At 40.7% G+C, this 27,367-nt stretch overlaps 1 protein-coding gene across 4 annotated transcripts in view; it reads left to right on the top strand.

Annotated features, from left to right (window-relative positions):
• The window catches only part of TRIM2 (tripartite motif containing 2), a 54,176-nt gene extending 28,204 nt beyond the window's left edge, over positions 1–25,972 (top strand). For all 4 annotated transcript variants that reach the window (XM_033161239.1, XM_033161236.1, XM_033161240.1 and 1 more), the window contains exons 2-12: positions 1,206–1,387; positions 3,459–3,696; positions 7,353–7,504; positions 8,278–8,458; positions 9,511–10,234; positions 11,766–11,869; positions 12,152–12,319; positions 13,945–14,113; positions 15,687–15,757; positions 19,848–19,988; positions 21,495–25,972. In XM_033161239.1, coding sequence (XP_033017130.1) covers positions 1,254–1,387; positions 3,459–3,696; positions 7,353–7,504; positions 8,278–8,458; positions 9,511–10,234; positions 11,766–11,869; positions 12,152–12,319; positions 13,945–14,113; positions 15,687–15,757; positions 19,848–19,988; positions 21,495–21,647 — 2,235 coding nt within the window. In that variant the 5' untranslated portion in view covers positions 1,206–1,253 and the 3' untranslated portion in view covers positions 21,648–25,972. The remainder of the gene's footprint in view (positions 1–1,205; positions 1,388–3,458; positions 3,697–7,352; positions 7,505–8,277; positions 8,459–9,510; positions 10,235–11,765; positions 11,870–12,151; positions 12,320–13,944; positions 14,114–15,686; positions 15,758–19,847; positions 19,989–21,494) is intronic.
• The last annotated feature ends 1,395 nt before the right edge of the window (positions 25,973–27,367 follow it).

The raw sequence follows: 27,367 nt of genomic DNA, 5'->3' as shown, positions 1-27,367 counted from the left end.
CAGTTCATATGTGCAGAGATGATGTTTGCCTTCTGCTGGTCTTACTGAGTCCTGTTTGGCTTTTGTGCAGTAAAGGCTGTTGGAATGCTTTTGTCTTTATTTTTAACTAGCATTTGAGTGGAATTACTTAGTCAAATATATGCCTCTGTTTCCATGGGCAAAAGCTGTGTGAGAAAGAGACCTGTGTTTTAACTCTGTGTGGCTGAGTCTTACCTTCCTGCTAATGGGATGTGGCCCTCAAGTACATCCTGCAGCAGCAGTAATGTGGCTTTCAGCATGAAAATGGTTCCTTACTTCAGATTTAGACTGCACTGATATAGATGGTCTGACTACTATGTTCTTCCTATTGACTGCAAGCTATGAGGTCTACCAGCATGGCCAATCACTGGTGTACAGCTGTAGCTGATGATGTATGCAATATTATATTGGTGAGAGTGTCTTAGAAATATGGGAAGATCAAAAACAGAGAGGTGTATTTTGCATCACATGTTACCCGCTTCTTTCAAGTGGCAATGGCAGAAATCCTAACCTACTCTGTGCAACTCGTGTGCTCCATCAGTGAGTTATGCTCATTCTATAGCATTAGAAATGTACACCCATCCGATCTGAAAGCTTGTTCAGTTGGTTAGGGCACCCTTTTTCTAATGCTCGATATCACAAAAGTATGACCAGGTTTTAGCCTCGTCAGTTCTTGGATGGGTAGATAGTGGGAACAGGATATAAATATAAAGAATGAATTTTAGAAGCTAATGCATTGTAGTAGGGTTTTTTTGTTTTTGTTTTTTGCCTTGGCAATTTGCCCAGATGCTTTTAAAGCAAGTGTAGCATTTCCAAGCACTACACACTGCCTTCTTATAAATCTTGAATTGGGATGAAGCCCACTGGGATCCATTGTTAACAGGAAGTCAATTCCCCATGGCTTCTAAAATGTTGTTTGCTTGAAGAGCCAGTTTGGTGTAGTGGTTAGGAGCGGCAGACTCGTAATCTGGGGAACCGGGTTCGTGTCTGCACTCCTCCACATGCAGCTGCTGGGTGACCTTGGGCTAGTCACACTTCTCTGAAGTCTCTCAGCCCCACTCACATCACAGAGTGTTTGTTGTGGGGGAGGAAGGGAAAGGAGAATGTTAGCCGCTTTGAGACTCCTTCGGGTAGTGAAAAGCGGGATATCAAATCCAAACTCTTCTTCTTCTTCTTGAACCTTTCAGCAGCGTGCAGGGCAAAAGAGAACAGGACCCACATGTCAGTGGTCTAGGATGGCCAGTGAAGGCGCCAACATCCCAAGTCCTGTGGTGCGTCAGATTGACAAACAATTTCTGATCTGCAGCATATGCCTGGACCGTTACAAGAATCCCAAAGTACTCCCCTGTCTGCACACTTTCTGTGAGAGGTAAGGATGATTTCTGTTTCCCCCAACCAAAAGTGCATTACAGCTGGCTTGTCTGTCTGGGTTGCCACAGTGATCTGTTCCCAGATGTCTAGAGTTACACTGTTAATTCAATGAACCCCTCAATCCAGTCAACAAGTTCTCCTGAAATATACTGGCAAAACTTTCAATGAGTAGGAAGGTAAAATGCCCCTGGGCTCGTTTTGATTTATAAGAAGAAAGACAGGATTCAGATACTATTGCAAAAGTAATCTGTGCTCTTTTGGTAAACAATTCTGTCTTTATTGTGAATGTTCAGCCTGTTTTTATTTTTAAGGTATGGCCTTCCATGTCAGCAATACAATTACACATAAAAGGGTGGTAGCAATAATTTCTTACTGGGCTATTTGATCTGAATTTAGGTAATGAAACTTAGCCCATTTAGCTTATACCAGTAAGTAGATTTCTTCAGCATGAGTAGAGCTTGGTTCCAAGTGGAACAGGTTCAGAACGGAAGGCTGCAATATCTGAACATACAGGTAAAGTGCCAGAGATTAGATGATTCAGGACTTTGGCCTACAACTCCTATCAGTCCCAGCTGGCATGGACTTGCTGTCTGGGGCTGATGGAAAATGTAATCCAACAACATATGGAGGGCACCAGGTTGCAGCTAGAAGATATGCAGAACTTGAACTGGTGGCATTTTCCCCTACGTTGCGTTTCCTTTCCAGGAAAAGAAGCAGAGAAGCCTTATCATTTTTAAAAATGCTGCTGCGCTGTCTGAAAGTGGAAACGACATTTCCACCATTTCTGCTTTTGGCTTTTCATGGTTTGTCCGTTTTCATTTTGTTAAACTGCTTAGTCTACCATGTTCCATAAGCATTTGCTTTGTTCTTTTTTAAGGTTTCGAATGCAGCGCTGCTAATGACCCTTATCTTTCTTTACATTTTAGAAAGAGCTCAGGTTTCCTTGGTGTATTACATTAGAATCCGCTTCAGCCTGAAAGGTAGTCATATGCATTTGCCGCCATGGGCTGATTTTCGTCTGGATTCATCTTTTGGCACGCTAGTGCAAATGCTCAGAGTGATGGGCCCAAAGCCAAATCTGGGCTTAAAACAGCCTGTGGTGACAGATGCACGTAATTGCTTCACCACAGGCTGCAGCAGTTAGAAGTCAGTAAAGGCTGGGCTTTTCCCTCACAAAAGCTAAGGTGACCATAAGAATAACCGTCCAGAATAGTTCATCATCATGTGATGTGGAGCCTAGAAAACAATTTGAGTAGCCATTAATGCTGTTGTTGCTTTTATTAATGTAAGATGAAAATGGCAAGTGATGCTTTGCAGTGTTCCCCCCCCCCAGCTTTGGAGCAGAGAGTGAGAACAAGCAGATGAAAAGATGCTCTTGTAACCTATAATGTTGTGGAGAAGAGCACACTTCACAGCGCAAGACAGTCCTGTAGGGTCAGGAAGTACCGTAATTCCTGTGAGCAGAAGCAGAAGTGTTTAAAATGCATTGCTTGTTTTCTGCACTCTTATCTGCACTACTGCCTCTGTTCTCAGATTGTACAGATTTAGGTGGTATATATATAAACCACAGGTGACAGTGTCCTAATAAAAATGAGTGGGTACACCACAAGAAACAAAGCTTCTGTCATAACCAAAATCTGCTCTCTGGAAAAAGTTGCTGTTTGGATAGTGCAGCTGGAGGCAGTCTCTTCTTCCTGCACTAATACCTTCCCACCTTTTCTCCGGTTTAGACTGTCTCCAGTCATCTCAATACATCATTGCCTTTTTATTTAGGTAGAACCCCCTAGCTCTCACCCCCCCACCTGTGGCTGTCCAGAAGTTGCTGTACTACAACTCCCATCCATTGGCCAAGCTGGCTGGGGCTGATGGGAGTCGGGATCCAATAACTTCTGGAGGGCAACATGTTGGGAAGGCTGTCAAGAGTGTTTTGTTCTTCCCTCTCGATAGGAGTTTCAAAATGTAAAAAAGTAAAGCTGTAATCATGATTTTCTCCTGCTAGGAGATCGCAAACAACGCAGTTTACTACTTTTTGCTTTGATACTGGCTTATCTTTTTACCATCCTCATTAGGTGCCTACAGAATTACATTCCAGCCCACAGCTTAACCCTTTCTTGCCCAGTGTGCCGCCAGACGTCCATCTTGCCAGAGAAAGGGGTTTCTGCTCTTCAGAACAACTTCTTCATCACCAACCTGATGGATGTCCTGCAGCGAACTCCAGACAATAGCATTGAGGAGTCTTCCATTTTGGAGACTGTCACAGCTGTTGCTGCAGGGAAGCCACTCTCTTGCCCCAATCATGAAGGAAATGTAAGTGGATTAGGCGCCTATAAAGAAGGTTTCATCAATTTATTTGGCAGGGAAATGGCAGTTTTCAATGGCTCCCCCTGAAATGAAAGTTGGGGACTATTGGACTTGCAAATGATTTATTAATTTCTGCCATGACAACATAAATCGTTTGCTTGATAGATTGTATTCAATCGATTGAATGCTTTCATTGGATACTGTACTAGAGAGAGTGAATTGGGATGAATTTGTGTGTGACATCAAATTAACTCTCAGTTAGCCCAATATTGATAGTTTTGGTTATGTTTTTGTTTTGTACGGCGTTGCATTGACATGTCATGATATTGAACATGATGGTTAGTAAATGTGCTTTCTGGCTATCAAGATCAGATGTTAATGCTCTAGAATTCATTTAAGCTGCATTTTGTGCATCAATTTTAGTTTTAAGTGAAAGCAGCTGTCTATAATTCAGAAGGTATATTGCTACTTTTGCTCTTCTTTTCATCCATAAATGAAATAAAGTATTGTATATTCCGGCGTATAAGACTACTTTTTAATCCAGGAAAATCTTCTCAAAAGTCGGGGGTCGTTTTATATGCCAGGTGGAGAATCCGCGGTCGAGTATATCTCAAACTCTATATTTTAACTGGAAAAGTTGGGGGTCGTCTTATACGCCCAGTTGTCTTATACGCCGGAAAATACGGTATTCATTGAGTTGAAAGTCCATTTCTTTCTCCATTACCAGCACTGTTGTGAGACCTTTCCTATCGTCAATCTGTTGTCAATCTTTACCAACCTGGTGTACTTCAGATGTTGTTGAACTACAACTCCCCATCAGCCCCAGCCAGCATTGCCAATGATCAGGGTGGGGGGGGGGTGGGACCCTAAGAAGCATCTGGAAAACACCTTGCTGTGTGGAAGGCTGACCTATGCAATCCAGATCATAATAGGTAAAATAGGGAGCAAATGAACTGCAGGAGATGTCTGCAGAGCAAATATTTCCAGAGCAACAAAGCAAACAAAACAGAACAACGTCAGATTTAGGGTGGTGTGGGCTGTACAGGGCATGCAAAATTGAGAAGATCCATTTGGGGTGCCAATTTTGGGCTCATATTGTAAAAGATTACTCAAGTCTGCCCTTGAACAGAAGGGAAAGCAGTACCTTTCCCAGCAAGTTCTTAGCTAATCTGGCCTAGGTACAAGGCTTGGGGATATTCCTTTCTGATAGCAGGTCATAGCCTGTATGTGGACAAAAACCATTCAAGAGAAATATTATTAGATTTAGCTTTACACCACCTGGCACAATTGTTTTCCAGTTATGCTAATCAGTGGCACTGAAAGATGAAAAATCTGCAAAGGGCACATATGCTAAAATGGGTCCTTGGGAATAAATGGAGCATATGGGCAGAATTATGTCATTATTCCACTTGAACTGGTGGGTTGGCATCCTTGTTGTTGCATCACTAAGCACTATCTTGCATTCAAAGTGTGCCAATATAATGTGAGCGGCATTGCAAGCATTGCTGCACATGATTAGGAAGCTTTTCGTAAAATTGAAATGCAATTAAGTGCTTGGCAACATGACTCCTGGATGTAACACACAGTGCTGTACACTTATGGCCCTCCTGGTGTCATTGGCCTCCAGCTTCCATCAGCCTCAGCCAACATGCTTCCATCAGCCTCAGCCAACATGGCCTACAGTCAAAGAAGATGTAGACCAGAAAACTGTAGACCAGAAATCTAGAGAGCGGCATGTTCCCCTGCTCTCTCCTCTTCCCCTCCTCCAATTATGATCATTGTCCTCCTTTGTTCCTAAAATCCCTTCTGTTAATGTATCACTCAAAGCAGGATTGTGATTTTTTTCTTGATTTTATTTTTTTAACTTTCTGTAAACCACCTTTTACAATCAAATGGTGTATGAAATTTATGAATTGATGAAATAAATTAATATGGTTAAAAAAAACCCAGATCCAGTATTACAAGACAAAAAATACACCTTTTTTGTAGGTAGGCTGGTAGCTTATGTACCTGGTTTTCATTTGCAAATCAGGAGATTTATGATCAGCAAGGTCCACTCCTTACAAACTATATATTCTTGTTGTGGCCATGACATCTTAGTTTTAGGCAACAAGTTCCAGGCTTTCCTTCAATGAGACAGTTCTTCATTTCATGGAGTTTGCCTGCCTTCTTTCTTTCTTTCTTTCTTTCTTTCTTTCTTTCTTTCTTTCTTTCTTGAAGAGGTATCCGAACCATCTTGGGAGTGCAAAGTATCCAGTGGCGTAGCTAGCCTCTGTGCTGCTGGGGGCGGCGGCAGCGCAGAGGCACCCCCCTGGGGGAGGGGCATGACGCGTGCATCGTGACGTCATCATGACGTCACGATGCATGTGGATGCAGAAAGGGCTAATTTCCCCCTTTCCGAGGCTTTTTTCGGCAGGGGGTGGTGGCCAGCGAGGAGGGGGTGACAAGTTTGACACCCCCCTCGCTGGTCGGCCCCCCCGCCGAAAAAAGCGGCGGAAAGGGGGAAAAGGCGACATGCCCCCGTTCGGGTCCGCCCGGCGGGGTGGGGTGGGAGGGGCCGGCCAAAGTGTCACCGCCCCTCCCCTTGAACTAGGGCCCGCCCCCCTTTGCAACGCCCCTGCAAGTATCTTTATCTTTCTGAAATATCCAGACTCCACTAAGTAAGAGTATTGTCGTTCAAAACGACCTTAAACAGAGATTGTGGAAACTTCTTCAGTCCTTTTTTTTTTTGTAGGTTGCAGACTAGAAATGAGAAAGTGAAAATGTTTTATCCTTTGTTAGATGAAAAGCTTCTATTTCTGTGGATCTGCAAGAGCTTCTTGGCCTCACTGAGTCCTTTTTATATAATTCCTTTTAATGTTCTCTTGCTTAGTTTGAAAAATAACTGATGCTCTCTCCCTCTGGTAAACTTTTACCGTAAATGCCAGCCCTAAGCAGCAATGATCACTCCCTGTTAAGCTTTTGGCTGCCAAAAATATGGCCCTCATTACATGCAAACCTGATGCCATTCTGCTTTGTAATTCAGAGTGCATCACTAATGCCTTAGGCATTTGTGAAGTAACTTAATACTCCTAAAGCACAAGGCATGACAATTTTATCTGAAACCAAATAGTGAGAAAATGACAGCCATGAGAAAAAACATGACAGCCGTGAGTGTACCTTTTGGCATTTCAAGTACCCTAAATTGTGTATGTATTTATTTGTGATTCTTAAAAGTAGGGGAAAATTCAACATAATGGTTCATACAAACCACAGCTATAAATCCATGGCATTAAACACAATCACTGCTTTTTAACATTTTAATCACAAGCAAACATTTTGTTTGATAGTGCAATAGGTTTGAACTCCAGTCGTCAGCTCACATGGTTATTTATCACATAAATCCCATTCTGTTGACTTTTTTTTTTTTTGCTTGCAGGATTTGTAACAGAATTTTATTTTAGCACAAGGCATTAGCAGAACAATCCAATGCATATTTATTCAAAACAAAAGCCCATGGAAGTCTGCGGGACTAAGGCTGCAATCCTTGCCCTGCTTACCTGGGAATTCAGTTGGGCTTGTATCTGAGTAGACATGCTCAGTATTAAAAAAAAAAAGGTGTGCCTCTCTATTGGAGAAATTGGTATTCTACTGATAGTCACACTCTCCCTCTCTATAATCAGCTGATGGAATTTTACTGCCAGTCTTGTGAGACAGCCATGTGCCAGGAATGTACGGAAGGAGAACATGCAGAACACCCCACGGTACCCCTCAAAGATGTAGTAGAACAACACAAGGCTTCGCTTCAAGCACAGCTAGATGCTGTCAACAAAAGGTATGGCACCACCTCTGCAATGCGCATGCTTTAACACGCAGTGTGGCAGGAGTAGCCCCGCCCTCCCACCCCAGCCTTTGTCACCGGCTCTGTTCTGAGATCTCCAAGGGCCATCTGCTTTCCAAGGCAGAATACAGTGGTACCTCGGTTTTCAAACGTCTCGAAAGTTTAATGTTTTGGTTTTCGACTGCCAGAAACCCAGAAGTAAATGCACCCGTTTCCAAATGCGCCTCGGAAGTCAAATGACTTCCACTGAGTGTTTTTCCCAATTAAATTTGCAGACCTCCCTCGGCTTTCGAACGTTTTGGAAGTCGAACGGTCTTCCGGAACGCATTATGTTCAAAAACCGAGGTACCACTGTAGAGAGAACTATATAACTGTGTTATATAAAGAACTATAACTTCCAAAATGGGTGCCTGAGTTTGCTTCCTCTTGCCTCTTTCCCCATCCTTTTCCTTGTGCTATAAAGTCTCTATAACAAGAATTCCTCTAAGAAAACACTTGAAATCTGATTTGTATCTTTATCCCATTGTGATCACCAAGAATAAAAATCTCTGTGTATCTGAAGAAGTGTGCATGCACACGAAAGCTCATACCAGGAACAAACTCAGTTGGTCTCTAAGGTGCTACTAGAAAGAATTTTCGATTTTGTTTTGACTATGGCAGACCAACACGGCTACCCACCTGTAATAAAAATCTTGTTGCATGATATCACAAGGAAAAACTATGGCAATTCTATTTCAAACAGCACTTGTGATTTACTCTTCCAACAGGCTTCCAGAGATAGATACAGCACTTCATTTCCTATCTGAAATTATACATCAGCTGACCAACCAAAAGACCAGCATTGTAGATGAAATTCATTCCACTTTTGATGAACTCCAGAAGACTTTAAATGTCCGCAAGAGTGTGTTGCTCATGGAACTGGAAGTGAATTATGGCCTTAAACATAAAGTAAGACCCTTGTTTTTTCAGTCATATGTATTTCATTTGTGGGGTATGTGATGCTACTGGGAGAAACAATGTCTGAAATCTAATATTGAGCTGAGAGAGAGGCTAGGAAATGGCATGTTTGCCATGTAAAGTTAATTGGGAACACAATTAATCCAGCACATCCTCGAACAAATTCATTTTATCCAACAAAATTCCCTTACAAAAATGCAGAAGTGATATGTAACACTTGAGTCAGAGGTATATTTTTAATTGTTACGGTGATTTTTTATTAAAAGAAACAAAAACAATGGCAACAGCAACTTTATATTGCATCATTGTATCATAGTTATTGGTTGTATTTTCATTTTTTACTTTTCTTTTCTGGATATTATTAGTCAAATCGTTGTAAAAACCTTATAAAAGCTAAGTGTCCCTATCTTGGGGAGTGGAGGAAATACAGTCTTATGGGTGTTTTCCATATACAGTGGTGCCCCACTAGACGAATGCCTCGCTAGACGAAAAACTCGCTAGATGAACGGCATTCGTCTAGCGGAAGCTGCCCCGCAAGACGAAAAAGTCAATGGGGCTGCTTCGCAAGACGAAAATTTTTCGTCTTTTTTTCCCGTTTAGCGGAGCGTGGCTGTCATTGCCGCTTCGCTAGACGAAAAAACCACTAGACGAAAAAATTCGTAGAACGAATTATTTTCGTCTAGTGGGGCACCACTGTATCCTCATATGAAAAAGTTTATCTGTCTTTAGTTTGGCCCAAGGCTTGTTCATGTAATACAAAAAACAAAAAAAGTTTAGTTTTATGTCAAAATAATGCCATGAACAAAAGCTCTCCAAACTGGAAGCTTTTTCATTCAGGAGAACTTAGCACATATTTGATCAATGCTATTCAGGTGTTTTGTTTTGTTTTGTTTTAATAGAGCCCAACAAATTTGCTGCAACGTTATTCCGTTCAAGGTCATACCTCTACATTTCCCACGATAGATGGGAATTCATTCATTTATTTTTTGGGCTACTTGGTTTAAAACTCAAATCTATATAACCACAGCATTCTGTCTATCCAGGTCCTGCAGACTCAGCTTGATAGCCTATTGGAAGGACAGGAGAACATAAAGAGTTGTAGCAACTTTGCAGCCCAAGCACTCAACCATGGAACCGAGACAGAAGTCTTGCTTGTTAAGAAGCAAATGAGTGATAAGCTGAACGAGCTGGCTGTCCGTGACTTCCCACTGCAGCCTCGTGAGAATGATCAACTGGACTTCATAGTGGAAACGGATGGGCTGAAGAAGTCCATTCATAATCTTGGTACTATTTTAACCACAAATGCTGTCGCTTCTGAAACAGTGGCCACGGGTGAAGGACTGAAGCAGACGGTGATAGGACAGCCTATGTCGGTCACCATCACTACCAAGGACAAGGATGGTGAGCTCTGTAAATCCGGGAACGCTTACCTCACGGCTGAGCTCAGCACGCCTGATGGGAGTGTGGCGGACGGAGAAATACTTGACAATAAAAATGGCACTTACGAATTTTTGTATACTGTCCAGAAAGAAGGGGACTTTACCCTTTCCTTGAGACTCTATGATCAGCATATCAGAGGCAGCCCGTTCAAACTCAAGGTAATCAGGTCGGCCGATGTGTCCCCCACCACCGAAGGAGTGAAGAGGCGTGTGAAATCTCCCGGCAGTGGCCACGTGAAGCAGAAAGCTGTGAAAAGACCAGCTAGTATGTACAGCACTGGCAAAAGGAAAGAGAACCCCATTGAAGATGACCTGATCTTCAGAGTAGGTATGGAGTGCTTTGCCTTCTAAATTATTTGGATTGCAATGTCCAGATGCAAACAGTGTGTGTGAAACTTTTGTTTTAGGATAAGTGTCAACACTAAGCAGGAGAGAAGAACCTGTGGCGCTCAAGCAATTGTTGGACTCCTGTTCCCATCAGCTGCAACCAGCATGACCAGTAGTCAGAGAAGATGGAAGCTGTAGTCCAGCAACCTTTGGAGGATCCTTGGTTTCCCCGTCCCTGCCCTAGGACATTATCTAGCGCAGAGGTGTTGGTTGATTGATGGATATTCATTTGAATGAAACGTGGCATAGACATACAGAGTGGCTTACAAACAATAAATAACAATAACACAATAAAACATAATAGCACATCACAGATACAGCGTGAATCATGTAAAATAATTAACAAATCGTCAATAAAGTTGCAATCTACAAAATGCTACTCACGAAACATCAACTAAAAAAGAAGTTGAACATCAAAATTACAGCAAAAGTCATATAATTAACAAACCAGTATGGCTTTTGTAATCTGTAAAACAATACTAACAACATTTTAAAAAATAGCAACAAAAAGTAAGATAAGCACTGTTAAGTTCATACACACACTCTTCACGTCCCCCCCCAAATCGTAATCTTTCACTCTATTTAATTTGCTAAAATACACATAATATTGTTAAGTTTGTTGTACGTGAGCCTTAGTCATACAGTGGTACCTCAGGTTACATACGCTTCAGGTTACATACGCTTCAGGTTACAGACTCCACTAACCCAGAAATAACGCTTCAGGTTAAGAACTTTGCTTCAGGATAAGAACAGAAATCGTGCTCTGGCGGCGCAGCAGCAGTGGGAGGCCCCATTAGCCAAAGTGGTGCTTCAGGTTAAGAACAGTTTCAGGTTAAGAACGGACCTCCAGAACGAATTAAGTTCTTAACCCGAGGTACCACTGTACTGTAGTTGGACATTTCTTTATTATTATTATTATTATTTATAGTTGGACGTTTCTAACTACCGGTAGATGGCTCTCCTCCTAATTTTCTGTGCCAAAAGTATTGTATTTAGTAATTGTTGTTTGCGCTTCTGAGAATGGGTGGGGGAGTTCATAATTCAAAAACAATATTTTTGTCACAGGACTGCTTGTTTATCTCATCCTTCAAAGGCGTATTCCAAAACCTTATTATCTTGATAGACAGCTGGAATTCCCTCTTGGACATTCATGCACACAGAAGTTCTTGCCCATAGTGGGGGAGAAAGGAGAGAGTAACACACTCGGCTCCTGCAGAGTCCCAGACACTCCTGTTCTGGAGACTGTGGACCCTCCCCTGTTGGTCTTTATATCGTGCAGTATATTCATGATGATATTGGGGTGGTTTATGTTCTCTACCCCAACCATTGTAAAGCCCCTTTCCGTGCAATACAACTTGATTCCTAATGATGAAGCTGCTGATTGGACCTAGAGGGTTAAAATGAGTTTTTGCAGCCATGTACCGGTACTTGAATTCTTTCCTAATTGTTTTTATATGTACATCTCCTTTTAGGTACCAAAGGGAGAAACAAAGGGGAGTTTACAAATCTTCAGGGAGTAGCTGCATCTACAAATGGAAAAATATTAATAGCGGACAGCAATAATCAGTGTGTGCAGGTATGCTCGTTTTTCTTCTCTTTACCCATAATGAATTGTTTTGGAAAGACACAGTACTGATCAAATACGGAAAAGAAACATGTTCTTTGAAGTGTCAAGATTATAAGATCTTGATAGTAAAGGATTCATAATTACTTCTGCGTTAAGTTCACGTAATGACTCAAATGCCATTTTCCAGTTAAAAATTCATTCATTTATTTAAATCTGCACCCCACCTTTAATCTCATGGATGTGTATACATGGATACATTTTATGTGGAAAAACTATTTTTGAAAATTACAGATATTTTCCACTGATGGCCAGTTCAAGAGTCGCTTTGGTATCCGGGGAAGGTCGCCCGGTCAGTTGCAGCGGCCTACGGGAGTGGCTGTGCATCCTTGTGGTGACATCATTATTGCCGACTATGACAATAAATGGGTTAGCATATTCTCCTCTGATGGAAAATTTAAGGTAAGTTTATGAAGTACAAATAAAAAAAAATACAAGGAAACTCATTGCCATTTTTAAATTAATAGTTTGGTAAACCAACTTTTTTTTTTTAAGGCTTGGGGAATTTATTCTGTATTTCTTGATTGAAGAACTAACTGTTGGTGATGAGGGAAAGGATGCACAAATTCATGTGGATGAAATTATTTTGTTTGTTCTGGGATGGAGGGAAGAGTGGGGTGGGGGATGGGAGGAAGACCCTAAACATTTGCCCTGGTATTGACTTAAAATCATACAGGGTGGGAATCCTTTCTTTTTTTTATAAGAATTTATTAAATTTTAACAATAAAAAACACACAAAATACAACACACACTACAAAAAACTACAAAAAAACTTACACACAAACACTTATTTAACTATCCTTATCCTCTTTATAAGCATTATTTTGGGACCTCCTCACATCCTCTCTTCTGCATTCATTTCTAATCTTTTTTAGTAACTTTATGACATTGTAAAATCTTCTTTCTCACAACTAATCTTAATCTTTACAAATCATAATCATCATATACCTATAATCTTGTTGCTAATAAAATAAACCTTACACAACTCTTTTAACTTCTTATATCCTATCTTAACTTAACATCACAATACTGTAGCCTTAAATATCCTCTGATTCCAATTTCAAATGTTTTTCTATTCACATCATTTCAAATAATTTTTAAATTTCTTCCATTTCTCTTACACCGTTTCCCCCACTCTGGTTTCGGAGTTTCATGGTCAGCTATTTTTATTTCCCCTTTAAATAATCTTTCTTCACCCCATACCTTTCCTGACCATTCTAACCCTTCCCTTTTTTCTTCCCATCCCCCACAGATCTCCCCTCAAAAGTCCTCTCTTTCCAGCTCCTGCGTCTTCTTTTCTTGTTTTCATCATGCCCAATTCTGGACTTAACATTCTTATTTGTAAGTTCTTCTTTTCCAGGTTGTATCTCTTTTCTTCTTTGTGGTTTACTGCTCTGTAATAGCCATAAAGTTTTTTCTCTTTGTGCTCTGTTACTTGTTGCATTTTTCCTTGTTGTTGTCCTTGAACTCTTGGTCTCTCACTCCAAGAGCTCTCTAATCTTTCCACTTTCTGGTCTCCAAGCCTCTCACACTTAAAGAGCCCTTCTTGTTTTGCAAGGGAATCCTTTCTTTCAACCTGAGGGTCTCATTCCATTCTGTGCAACCTTCTGAGTGCCAGAAACAAAAGTGGATAATTTAACAAATATACATTTTTACCTTTGTACACTAGGCTACTTTCTACAGCACTCTTACACCCCTCTCTGCTTCCATCCAGGCCCACAAGAGTCATTAACGGAGTTCACGGTTGCGTTTTAGCCAGGCAAAAAAAATAGGGTGCAAAAGCAGGGATAGCGAGTGTAGTGGCCTGAGGAGATTTCAGAGGGCCAAACAGAGAGGCATGAGAATCTCTACTCCCGATATAGATCACAACAAAAGTTATTACTTCCAATCTCTTGCACTAGTTTACTACAGAATCTTCTCCCAAGTATGAATAGTGGCAACGCTAAGAACCCAGGGAACATTACAGCAGAGCAGTCCAAATGTGTGTATGTTTGAAGCAACTTTAATCTCTTTCTTTGCTCCTGTAGACAAAAATTGGATCTGGAAAGCTCATGGGACCAAAAGGTGTTTCTGTGGATCGCAATGGGCACATCATTGTGGTGGACAACAAAGCATGTTGTGTGTTTATCTTCCAGCCAAATGGGAAAATAGTAACCAGATTTGGAAGCCGAGGCAATGGAGATAAGCAGTTTGCAGGTATCAGTTGCTGTCTAATATGTATTTTCTTTTATCCAAATTTGTGTGTGTGTGTATTTGAGCGTGCTGAAAAAGCATCACTCTAACTTCACCACAGTAATCAAGACACAGTAAGTAGACTGTAGTCCATTAATGTTGCCACACGTCCATAATTTCCTGGACATCGACAAAACCTTGACAGCTTTGCCCAAAAAAGCTCAACAACTTTTTGAAATATGGCAACCCTGTAGTCCAGGCATGTCCAAAGTCCATTTTGGGGGCCTAATCCAGCCCACCAGTTGGTTTAATCTGGCCCCTGTGGCAGTCTATTTCCTGGGGTAAAATCCTAAAAAAAAACTCAACAACTTTGGTCGGCCCTCACAGCCCTTCACTTCATCAAATCTGGCCCTCTCTGAAAAAAGTTTGGACACCACTGCTCTAGTTCATGAACAATTATGTTGTAATAAACACTCACAGCTTTATTGCGGTCCATCGACCCAAAATACACAGTACAAAAATAGTATATAAATTTGTTTGTCATGAGACTCTGTTGTATTTGCTTTTCTAAACAGGAGACATACAATTGCTTTTTCTTTTTAAAAAAGGTACTACAGGGGCTCAGCAAACACATGGGTTGAGTGCATACCATACATTTAAAGTACATTATTTTGCTTAACTAATAATGGGAACTGCAGTTTATTAAGGATGTTGGGAATTGTAGCTATGTGGGGGGTAAACTGCTTTTCCCAAACAGTCTTGGGAGCTGTAATTTTCTCTTCCCCCACCCAATTTTATTAATCTGGATTTTCAAGATAGCCTGCAAAGGAGAACCATAAAACAAATATACCAAAACAGATCAAAAACACCAGCAACAAAAGCAATTATCGTAGCAACAGTAAAAATACAAAAAGCAGTAGATATAAAATCAGTGAAAACCCTGAAATGTGGGTGTAATTTTCACTTTAGTTGTTCCTTAGGCCTTTGGAGTGAGGGGAAGCAGTCTTTCAGGATCAACAAAACTCTTCTGGTCTGACTCCTGTGGTTTGCTGATCATCATGTTTTAAGACAGAGGGAGTCAATGTGATCTCCACATCTGGCTGGACCCCAATTCCCATCAGCCCTAGCCAGCATGACCAAGAACAAGAAGCATGCTCACTGGCAGATGCTAAACGAACTTTAAGTAGTCTATTGTTCAACTTGGAAGTTGTACTAAACATTTAGTGGGTGGAAACCAGTCAAACTGGTTTTGAAGCTGGCCAGGTAGAAACCTTTTTATTTATTGTTCTCTAGAGTACTTACACTGTTGCCCAAGTTCATATTTTTCTTGAGTTCGTAGCTGATTATGTTCTTCTTCAGCCATTAACATGTGACAAGTGAACGCAGCAAAATGTAGAGTTTAAAATGGAACCTTGGAGCACCACCTGGTGCTGCCATTTCCAGAGAACTCCAGTCAGGCATGCTGCTAGCGCATCGGTCCACATCAACCATTTTGATCAGAACCCATATGCAAACTGCTACTTCATATGAATTGAAATATTGTTGTCATGATTTATCTTCCTTCCTGCATTGAACTTCCTTCCTTCCGTTATTGCAGGGCCTCATTTTGCAGCTGTCAACCACAATAATGAAATTATTATTACCGATTTCCACAACCACTCAGTCAAGGTACGATGCTGTTGCTTCTTCATAAAATGTATAATCCCATTGACAATGCATTGAAGCCGTTACTCCAATATGTAGTTAAATTCACAGGTATTGTGCATCAGCCAACAAGAAATAATTGTTTACGTTTAGAGGTGGAGAAATACTTGGATTAATTCTCTTGCTTTGCTCTTTTAAAATAAAGCTGTGTATGTTCTTTTAAATTGATTCAAGAAGTACGAAGTTGGATCTCTAGAAAGGAGCTCTTGGGGTCATTTCACACCATCATTTTGACATGCTAGTTGTCACCTGGAGAAAGTTACTCTTGTGCCAAGTACAGTGGTACCTGTGGTTAAGTATGCTTCAGGTTAAGTACGCTTCAGGTTAAGAACTCCGCTTAAGAACAGAAATCGTGCTTTGGCAGGACAGCGGCAGCAGGAGGTCCCATTAGCTAAAGTGGTGCTTCAGGTTAAGTACGCTTCAGGTTAAGAACGGACCTCCGGAACGAATTAAGTACTTAACCTGAGGTATTCAGGATACTCTGGGTCACTTAACATAATTGCTAAATTACTACATAGAAGCAAGCCATATGTGCCATTGACTGCATAGGAAGCTACATTATACAAAGCTGGAATAAAGAATTTGATGGACCCTGGTCCATCTACTGCAAATCACCCAAAGATCTACCAATAGATCTCAGTCTGCATTCTGCCCACCCTGCACTCAGTGACCATTGCTACACCCTACAGAGGCCATACAGAGACCTTTCCGAGTGGGTTCTGTGATAAAAGTAATGTGTAGAACAAAGCTAAGAGCAGCAAGAAGGCACAGCCCCACGTGGGTAAGAGAAATGTGGCATGGGCTATTATAGGGCTTCTTTCAATCTACATACAGCTGAGAAGTGTAACTTAAGTTGGAGCTAAATGGGCAATGTTGAATTGAGACTGTTTTTCATAGGCTTCTGGAATTAGGCAGGAAATAACTGTTCCTGTGGTTTGGATTACAATTAAGGAAACAAGACCACAGGAGAGACCCTAAATGGGTTGTTGGCATAGTTTAGCAGCAGGGGGGGGGGGGCTCCTCTTTTGATAAACATATACCCTGAGAAGCAGCAATTGTTCAGCAATGCAGGATTTCCTAATGACAACAGAGGTTTTCAGTTCTATGGCCAGGCTCTGGCAAACAAGGAAATAAAATATGTTAGAAATCTGACTGAAAATGGAGAAGAAATTTCATTGCCATCCTGCTAATAAAATGGAAGGGAACTCAAAGCCAATCTGGATTAAGCTCCTGGTTCCAAAGGTACGGCCCAGCACATGGTTTTCAAAGTACACTGTGGCCAGGATTGTAGCTAACATCCTCCTTTCCTTCTGGCTTCCCAAGCAATACTGGAATGGGCAAGAGCAACTTTCCAAACCTTTCTCTGTAATTGTTGTGGCCTTGCAGCTCAGAGAATATTTTCGACACACTGATTTGTAGAATAAATAGAACATGGCATTGACCTTCTGCTAACTCCTATGTAAATGTTGCCACATTTCATTTACACAGGACAGTCTACTCTGTATCATACCCAAAATACAGGGAAATGGAAGCATGCAAATATAATTTTATTGAGAAGCATGGATTGTATTATAAATTTGTCATGAAGCCAAGCTTTTGTGCGTACTTATGGTTCTGTTTTTCTAAAAAAATATATATATAAACAATTAGCTAACAGAAACAGTTTAATTTTAAATTGCTAGGAAAGCAAATCCCCCCTCCCACTTCTGCTTTCCATGCGTGGGAATGTTACTGATTACAGTGAAAGGAAACCCCCACGTGGGAGGGAGGATGCACTAGGAAATTGGATTTGGGGCTCTTCTTTAAAAATGGGCATACATGACATTAATTCTGTAATACACGGCATCAAACACTTTCAATTTTTGGAATTGAAAAAAAAATGTTTGCATGATGGGACTTCTAGTTTCTCTTCCCTCCCTCCAGGCCCCCCAACACCTCCCCAACAAATCTGTTCTGGAGGACACCAAACCTTCCAGAACAGATGTTGGGAGCATACAGAGGGCTGTTGGGAAGAGGAGAATAAGGAGAAACTGCATTGCGCAAATGAGTGTGTAATACTAACCATGGTTTAGCACTATGGACATGAGCTGGAGTGAGCATGAGAGAGACTTTGGCTTGTATGCCCACCCTCTTCATATGCAGCTGGGAGGAGGACTTTGGCAGCATTTAGTGCAACTTCCCCTAAATTGGGTTGCCATTGTGTGCAAACCAAAGATAGTGGTTTATAACTAATTCTGGCCTGTTTCAAAACAAGCCAGCTACAAACTCTGCTCCTTTGAAGCTGGCTTCTTAAATTAACCTTGGTGCTCCCCACCCTCATTGAATCACCATCTTTGGTTTGCTTGCAATGATGAGATTAGGAGAAAGTGAAAGTCTATTCTGATGGAAACCCACTCTCCCAGCCACACAGAAGGAGAGGGCATGAGCTTGAGTCACTGTGGCTTATTCCAGCTTGTGCCTGCAATACCAAACAATGGCTTACTGCTGCATGTGACCTGATCCAGAGATGTGCAGTGCAATCCTATATGTGTTTGCAGTAGGACCCTGTTACAGAAAAACAAAAAAAATGATTTTGTGTGTGTGTGTGTGTGAGAATAATTTCTTCTTGCAAGCAAATCATGAACTGTAACCAGGGTTTGTTTTTGGCTTACCACACATGCTTTGTTTGGAAGAGATAAGCAATGAGTCTGGATTCACACTTAACAGGAAGCCACCATGGCTTAGCTCCCAGCAGCACAGCAACAGTAGACTTAAGACCCTTGTTTGTTCAGCTAAGCCATTGTGTGTCAGCAGCTTAGGATATGGTTACCAGACTTCCCCGGACAAAATCTGTCCCCAGAATGTCCCCAGATTTCATTTAATGTCCCCGGATTTATATTTTAAGTGTTGTAGATTGATTAGTAGGGAATGAATGTTGCGTGATTGGTTCAACAGCACAAGACACATCATATGAGGACTTCTGGCGAAGCAAAATGGTGGGCAGCGAGCAGCTCCTGAAGCCAGCTAGAGCCAACTGTGCTACCAGGCTGGCTCCGGGCTGCTGAGACTGCCGCTGCTGCCATCACTGCCGAGGGGGGACCGGGGATACCCGGTGCGTCAACTGGGGGAACCGCTGACCCCCCATGACCCAAATCAAGCTAGGATCGTGAGCGCCCGGCCGACTGCCCAGTGGCGCTCTGGGGCCAGGAAAACCCCGGAGCCGATGCAGGGAGAAGGAGGAGAGGAGAAGGAGAAGGAAGAGAGAGAAAGAGGAAGGAGAAAAATGAGGGGAGCCCCAACCTTGCTGCACTGCTGCCACTGCCGCCCCTGAGAAGGAGAGCACCGGGAGGGCATGGATACGTGGCCAAGCCCAGGCCTGACCCGAGCCTACTCCACGGTGGCTAGCGCTGCAAGAGAGCAGGCCTGGGCCCAGAGGAAGGCTGCACAACAGAGGAGACCACAGAAGAGAAGATATTACTTCTTAATATATTTTTTTTAAAAAAACAACTTTTTAAAAAACAACCTTTTCTCTCTTTTTTCAAAAAGAAAAAAAAAATCCCTGGATTCTTTGGAAAAAAAAACCTGGTAACCTTAGCTTAGGATGGCTTTAATATTTTAGGCTTTAAAAACAACAACTTGCTGGTTCCTTCTTGCACAGATTTCTATAATTTTCTTCTGCAGACAGTACTGTCATTTTTGGTTGGTTTAACTATACTTTTGCCTATGACTTCGTTTCTTCCTGTTGCCTCAGAAAGGAAATGTTTTTCTTCCATTAAGTTTTGAAACAAAATAAAAAATAAAAAAAATTCCTTCCAGTAGCACCTTAGAGACCAACTAAGTTTGTTATTGGTATGAGCTTTTGTTTGCATGCAAACTTAGTTGGTCTCTAAGGTGCTACTTGAAGGAATTTTTTCTTTTGTTTCGACTACGGCAGACCAACACGGCTTCCTACCTGTAATTAAGTTTTGATTTATACGTCTGATGGTGATAACTATTTAGTTTTGTCATTAGGCTTTTAACCTTCATCATCAAGTACTATATAATTTGTGTCTTGATTTTTTATTTATTTATTCAGGTATTTAACCAGGAAGGTGAATTCATGTTGAAATTTGGATCTAATGGAGAAGGGAATGGACAGTTCAATGCTCCAACAGGAGTAGCTGTAGATTCTAATGGAAATATTATTGTAGCAGACTGGGGAAACAGTCGAATACAGGTGAACAAGTGATTTTTAAGTCAGTTGGCTCAGTATGATGTATGTTGTTTTGATGGGGATGTTTCCTCATCTTCGCGTCCAAGTATCCCATCTCCAAAATGTTCAAGTACAACACAGTCTTTTGCATATTTACAAATGAAGTAAGAGTCCCATTGACTTTCCAACTCGGTCTTACTCTGAGATAAGCATTGTACCTTATTGTGCTCGGGAGAGAAAATATCAATGAGTAATGGAGTAGCTGTGTAGTTAAGGGAAGAGGAACTTGTGGCTCTTTAGCTGGTAAGAAGCATACGGTATGTCAGGATTAAAGGTGTGTCCATGTTAGGATCTTAACGCATCCTTCTGAGAGGAATGGAAACCTTTTGTATGAGGGGGGAAACCCCAATGCATTGTCTGAATGCATGATTATATTACCCTTTATCTCCCCTTGTACCCAATAAAAGGACTCACACACAAGATCTGAATTAAAGAGTAATTTACTACATGGAAAAATAAAACAGAAAGCATAAGGGGAATGCCAGCCTGTATGTTAGGAAAGAAAATACACCTCTAAGCCTTAACAAGCATAACCTGAGTCCAGGTTCTTATTTCTAAGAACCCCAAGCCTCTAAACACAAGAACAGCAAGAAGTGTTTCCTGTTCTAACCTGGTAGCAGACAACTAGATAGATTGATTCAATTTAAAATACTTGGATGTTCTGCATTTCAGGACAAAACCCTCCTAAGGCAATTTGCAAAAGATAATTACTCCATAAACCAAGTTGTAATATACCAATAAAACAGAAAAACTTAAGAACAACAGCAGCTGTTTCAAGCAATTTAGTACCCAACCCTGGGCACTTTTAAGAGAATGGAGTTCAAAATAGTTTTTTTTTTAAATTTATGTAAAGATGGGCCATACATACTGGGAGAGAATTCCAAGGTTATTTGGGCCACTATTGAAAAGGCTCTGTCTCTGATGCCTACCAGTCTGGTGGCTCTTAAAGGCAGGTCTGAGAGTTTTCTATGGCTGCAGACAGCCCTTCAGGTAACCTGTTCCCAAAATGTTTTAGAGATTTAAAGAGCAATGCCAGTGCTTTAAATTGAGCCTGAAAATGATTAGAAAGTATTGGTGTTTCTATGCTCTGAGCCTAGGTCCCAGCAAGCATCCTTGCAGGTGCATTCCTCCTCCTCCTCCTATTATTATTATTATTATTATTATTATTATTATTATTATTATTTATTATTATACCCTGCCCCTCTGACTGGGTTTTCTCAGCCACTCTGGGTGGCTGTGAACTATCTTTCAATACAGCCTCATGCAGATTAAATTATGTCAGTGTAGTCTGGGTGTGACCATGGCAGGCTTTCAGCAGATAGGTTCGTAGCTGGTGACTTTGCCACCTTATACAATTCAATTTACTTCATGTGAATCTGCGTGGCTGCCTGTATTTATGCATATTAGCTTCTAGGTGTCCACAGTTCACTGTCTTTGGCTGACACATGTTCTCTTTGCCTTTTTTTGCAGGTTTTTGATGGGAGTGGATCCTTTTTATCCTATATTAACACATCCGCCGATCCACTTTATGGTCCCCAAGGTTTGGCCCTTACTTCAGATGGTCATGTTGTAGTTGCAGACTCCGGCAATCACTGCTTCAAAGTCTATCGATACTTACAGTAACAGCTGCGGCGGCTCATGCTCAAGAAGAAGTTACTAGCCCCTGAGGGCCAATGTAGATCTTTTTTCGTGTAGGATGTCTACTTCTTAAATATTTCAATTTTAATACTGAAGGAGTCTCCAGTTTTTGTTTTTTTTAATTTCCAAACCTACCTTGTTTACATAGGACTTGCACCTCATACGTTACGCACTGAATTGATTATAAGGATGAATAAATAAGACCCTCTTCCCTCCCCACCGAATTCAGAGACAATGGGATACTAGACATGTGAACTGCGGCTTGTAGATCAGGCGTTCATGTAATTGACTGGGCGGGGCGGTGGTTCTGAAGGAGGGGAAAGAATTTTAAAAGCAACATGATCTAAAGTGTTTATTTAACATGTGAATGGGAGCACTTCTTTAAAGCTTCCAAATTTGAAAATTGTTACTGTAGAGCATTATTTAACCCAGCAGGAAGTCTGGGAGTCTTCTAGATCGCATAGCCCTAGTAAGTATTACACTTGTAACATTCTTCAGTCTTAGTAACTGTAATGAGTAGTTTCTTTTAGTAAAGAGATATGGTTAGCCCTTCCTGTCAGACCTAACACAGCTTAGATTCTAGCACTACAAAAATCAATGCAAACTTCTTGCCCTATGTGGGATTGATGTACAGTACATGTTTTATCAATTTTCCTACTGCTCAGTGTGTGTTGTAGGGATTTTTCCGGAAACCTGAAATGTCTAAAAAGCTATGGGAATATATTCCAATAGGGATAGATTACTGCTGGCACTTCATAAAATCAGTTTCCTATTAGCGCTGTACTGATTCATTAGGAAGTTAATTGCCATTATGTCAACCTCGCTAGCTTCACACCTGACACCCGTGTTTCAGACATGTTCTTGCTATGGTTTATGAAAGCGATCTGCTTTGTTCCAATTGCCCATTTTCACATAGGATAATAAGCCACACATGTACCACATCTGAGGGCCTGCCTTGTGCAACCAAAGGAAGTTTGGTGGTCGACAGTTTTTTGTTTGTTTGTTTCATTTTGGGTAAAACCAAGGGTTACCAAAGCAGGTGTGCATTTGTTTGAATTCCAGAAAGACTGAGCATCAGACTTAATTGAACAAGTCTTGGAAGATCCTTATGAGTGCGAGAGTGTTCTACAGAGGGATTTCAAAAACTGTTCATGACTTCCTCCATCATATGCGCATGTAGTGTGGGGAACAAAAGAACAAGGAGCATAAATGTAGGTGATAACAAACAGGAATGTGCATAACCCTGTGTATGAGAGAATGTTCTGAAAGGGTCTATTTCCCTCTATTCCCCTTCCCACATACAAGTCTTGCAACTTATAATTATCAGATTCACCTCAGTGCTTGCAATGTGTTTCCTCCTTTTGCTTAAGTTATTTCCATCAAATACACTTTTGCCTACATTGTTACATCAAGTGAGAAGAAAAATACATTTGATAGCAGTGTGGGGTCACAAATTGCCTCCGGCCTTACGCTAGAAGATTCCTGATGGTGTGGTTCGTGAACCCCAAATTTGACATTTTCCTTCTTGATCTTTAGTTTGACCTGTCAGGGTGGAATCTTAATATCAGCCAGCCTGCACTTTGGGGGTCGGTAGAGCCTTAAAACATTTAAATAATGAGTACAATGAGAAGACTTGCAAAAATGAAGATTATTACCTACTTTGCCCACAATACAGTAGCTAAAAAGTTGGTTGTTTTAAACTAAGGAATAGATAAGCACTGTTTAAAGGCTATTACTCCTTCTCACATACTGTTATAAAATAAACATCTTAAATGAGTAATGCTAAGAATCTAAATTTATGGTTCCCGGATCAATATTTTTGAGTGTCTGCAAAGGCAATAGGCAGACACTGCATGCTGTTAGTCTCAGACACTGAACCACCTTGAAATCTATTTAAATTCTTTGTGAAAAGGGATATCCTATTTATGATTTTATATGTATTTATTAAGCCATGCAAGCAAAAACAAAACAAAAAAACCTTAAGCTGTCTCGCAATTGTTATTGAACTTTTAATATAAAGGAACTCACAAACTGTTAAGTATGTTATTACTATAGACGCAATTCACGACATATTGTCAAACCAATCTGGCTTAAAATTTTAGATGCTTATGCTTTTATAAATATGTTCTTGTGACAAAAGGAAATATTCACTTGAATGTTACTGTTCTTAGTTCTGCAATTTCTTAAACTGGATTAGGAGCACAACTGTCCATCATGATACTTTCTCACTTCTAGTGAATATCTGTGCTCGCATCTCAATGGAATTTTTGTAGGAGCCCTTCCCAGTGAATTGTATTAGGGAAGCATCCAAACTTAAATTGTTATAAATCACACTTGGAGACCATTTCATGCATGCGGACATTGTCCTTCAAATGCTTTCCTAAAGTAATTGTTTCTTAATCCTAGTAAATAACACCTTAGTAATGTTGTATGTACTACCAACTCAAATTTTAATTACTGTATTGCTTATTTCCTTTACAACAAAGCTAACACATGTTAAGGGTAATGTGGCCTTTTCCTCAATATCTAACTTTTTTAATTTTAAAGATCCTGGTTCTTCCTTGATGAATTGTTAAGATTTATAATCTGTTGGTGGTGCACACTATTTACAAACTGGTGCTAGTCTGGAGCATTGTTGAATTTCATATTTTTGCCAGATGATATTTTGAAAGCTTAGCAACATCAGCTAACTGAGCAAGGGCCAAAATGAGCGTTTGAAAATTAGCTAGCAATAATCGAAATGTTTCTTGCTCACCAATTTCCAGTTGTTCACAATTGTTGCCCTTTACCTGGTTAGCTGATCGAAGAAATGAAAAAAATAACCATTGTATAAATGTAACTTCTTTTTTTAAGTCATTTTTGGGGGGCCGGGCAAACATTTGCCAGAATTTCAGAGTTTACAAAGGCAGGGATGAGACACCTGTGGCTCTGCTGATATTGTTGGACTCTTAACTTTGATCAGCCCCATGGGCCAGTGATCAGAGATGATGGAATCTGTATTCCAACATATGGAGGGCACACATTCCCATTCCCTGATCTAAGGCGTGCATATTCGACCCATCCCCTCTTACACTGCCAAACCCACAGCCTAGGACACATCTGCACTACAGACCTAAAATGGATTGGTAGTAATGTTGCCCCATGTTTTTTTTGGTGATTCTGGTTTATGTTTGCAGTGTCCATCTTCTGTCAAGTGGTGCCCAAAGGTAGAGTAATAAGTAGTAAATGCATCACGAGCAGTGCAAGTACCGGTATATGTGTTTATTAAGGTAAACACTTGCTAAAAATAAGCCTAAAAATGTTGTCAGTTCATTTTTCAATAAACTCGCAAACTGTACATTGAATAATTTTTTTAAACTGTATAAAAAAGAAAACTGATAAATACTAGTAAAGTTTTTACACTGATTTAAAGTTTCAGCAAAGTAGCAAGAAAAACATTGTCTATTGTTGTTGTCCTTCATAAACATTACAGGGCTTTCAACTTTACAGCTGATTTTTTTCCTTTGATGACTAAGGATCTAGTGTTGCCATAATGAAAACAAGTGCCCATTAAGTTATGCTTGTTGTGTGAGGAAATGAATTTTTTAATTTTCTTTTTAATGGATGACAGTAAGAAACAAAATGTTAATGTCCATTGAAAATGCTGTTGAAGATGAACTGTGAGCAATGATTTTCAAGGTCTGTGTTTGGAGAATGTATGGAAGATGTTTGTATTTAGCATAGGATGATTCCAAAATGGTGGTAGTTTCCGATGAATGTACCACACTTAAGTGGATGTTTGTGAGCAACACAGCCTTAACCCTGGTGGTTTGCTTTCTTGCTTTATGACATTGGAATGTTCCATAATGTGCATCGTGTATTGTAATCTCCCTGCGCTAGAAACTGAATTGTTCAAAATGTACCTTTCCAGTCCTTGGAGTGAACGACTTTTTTTTGTACATTCCAGCTTTGTAAGCCAGTTTCATATGTTTTGTTTAAAGAATGCTATAATGTCTTGCACTCTCTGAAAACGATGCTGAAGTATCTTAAGTCAGTTTTTCTTTCTTCCCCACCACAGCCATGCACCCTCTCCTTGTTGAGAAGAAATATGGTATAAACTATGTCTAGTTAAGGCTGAGGATGAAAGGTGTTCATTGAAGAGTGTTTGTGTCTAGGTTTAGCTTTGTGTATGCCATGGTATTTTTATGCTTTATCTTACAGAGAAAGCTGAAAAGAAAATACCTTGTGTTGGAACAATAGGAAAATTCAGTCAAATGTGTGTATCTTTTATCATGCACAAACCCCAGAAATAAAAATAAATGAATAATGTGTGTTTCCTTTTTTTTTTTACAATGTTGTATTGATATATATATATATATATATATATGACATGTTTTGTTGAGCACTTCTTAATAGGGCAGGAGAAGAATATATACTGAAGAACATAATTTTATAACACATATACAAAGAAGCAGAGGGGAAGGCATTCTAATGAACATTAGATCGTCTCCACACATACACCCAAGGCATAGAGGGGGTGCTAAGATCCCGACTTCAGGCCCTTTGATATCCACATGTTCAGCATGAAATTTGAAATAGGAGCTGTGAGCTGGCTGAGAAATTCTGCTACCAGTGCACCTACTGGAGGTTTATATACATAGGAATTAAAGTAAGTAGCTGATAGTGTTTCTATGTGTCCTTTTTGCCCAAGTAGCGAAAAGTCTGTACGAGTCCAGTTTTCTTTATAAGAGAGTAAAGTAGATACTTTTAGGATTACTTTGTTGGTTTACCAATGTCCAGGAAGCGTGTTGTGGAAACAAACAGACTTTTATGCTGTAGATATAGCACTATTGCCAATTCCGACTAAACGACCCCTTCGATTTTTCCAAATGCAGAAAGAAAAACCTACTGCATGATTTGTGGTAGTGAGGGACTGCTTTTGCGCTTTCAAGATTGCTGTTTAGAGGTTTTACTTACAGTGAAATGGTATACAAATGTCTTTAAATAAAAGAAGCAGCACATCCTTTCAAAGGTTCTCGTGTGAATTAACTGTGTTTCATAATCTTTGCAGGTAGACATACTACTTACGCGGGATTACATTGGAAGCATAGCAGAATACTGCAGCTAGGTTTTCTCGCTCTTGTCAGATGTACAGTAAGGAGCAGGGAGAAAACCCCGTGCGAAAAAGTGCTGCGGAACATAGACGGGGGGGGGGGGGAGAGGTTAGATTAGAGTCCCGGAAGCCGGCTGAAGCGTGGTCCTTTTATTTTCCAGACTGAAAACGCGCTACTGTTTTATCTTGCTGAGCGTTTGTTCAAGGACAAATAAACGAGAGAGAGAGAGAGATCCCGTTTCCAATTTTGTTCCTTGTTTCAGACGTCTGTATTGTGGGCTTATTGATAACTTTATTTAGATAGCTTACCTAACTCACTGTGCGACTTGGAAGATACTGTGTTCCAACAGCGGCCATAAAAACGTAGTAACAAATAAAGAACAAATCAACAACGGGGGGGGGGACAACTCCAAACCCTCCACGGAAAACAAGGAAGCAAGCAAACGTATCTGCAATCCAAACCCAGCAAACTGAGATGCCAAGAGTTTGGCTACAGCGACGTCCATTTTGGGAGGGTGGGGGAATTAAGGGAAGCCTGTGAAAACGTTCCTGGAAGTGCTTTCTGCGGCGCGCGCCTCTCCCACTTTTCTCTCTCCTATAGCTCTATGGAGAT

Source organism: Lacerta agilis, chromosome 9, assembly GCF_009819535.1.
Source record: "Lacerta agilis isolate rLacAgi1 chromosome 9, rLacAgi1.pri, whole genome shotgun sequence".
Lineage (NCBI taxonomy): Eukaryota > Metazoa > Chordata > Lepidosauria > Squamata > Lacertidae > Lacerta > Lacerta agilis.
This window is presented reverse-complemented; position numbering and strand designations above follow the sequence as displayed.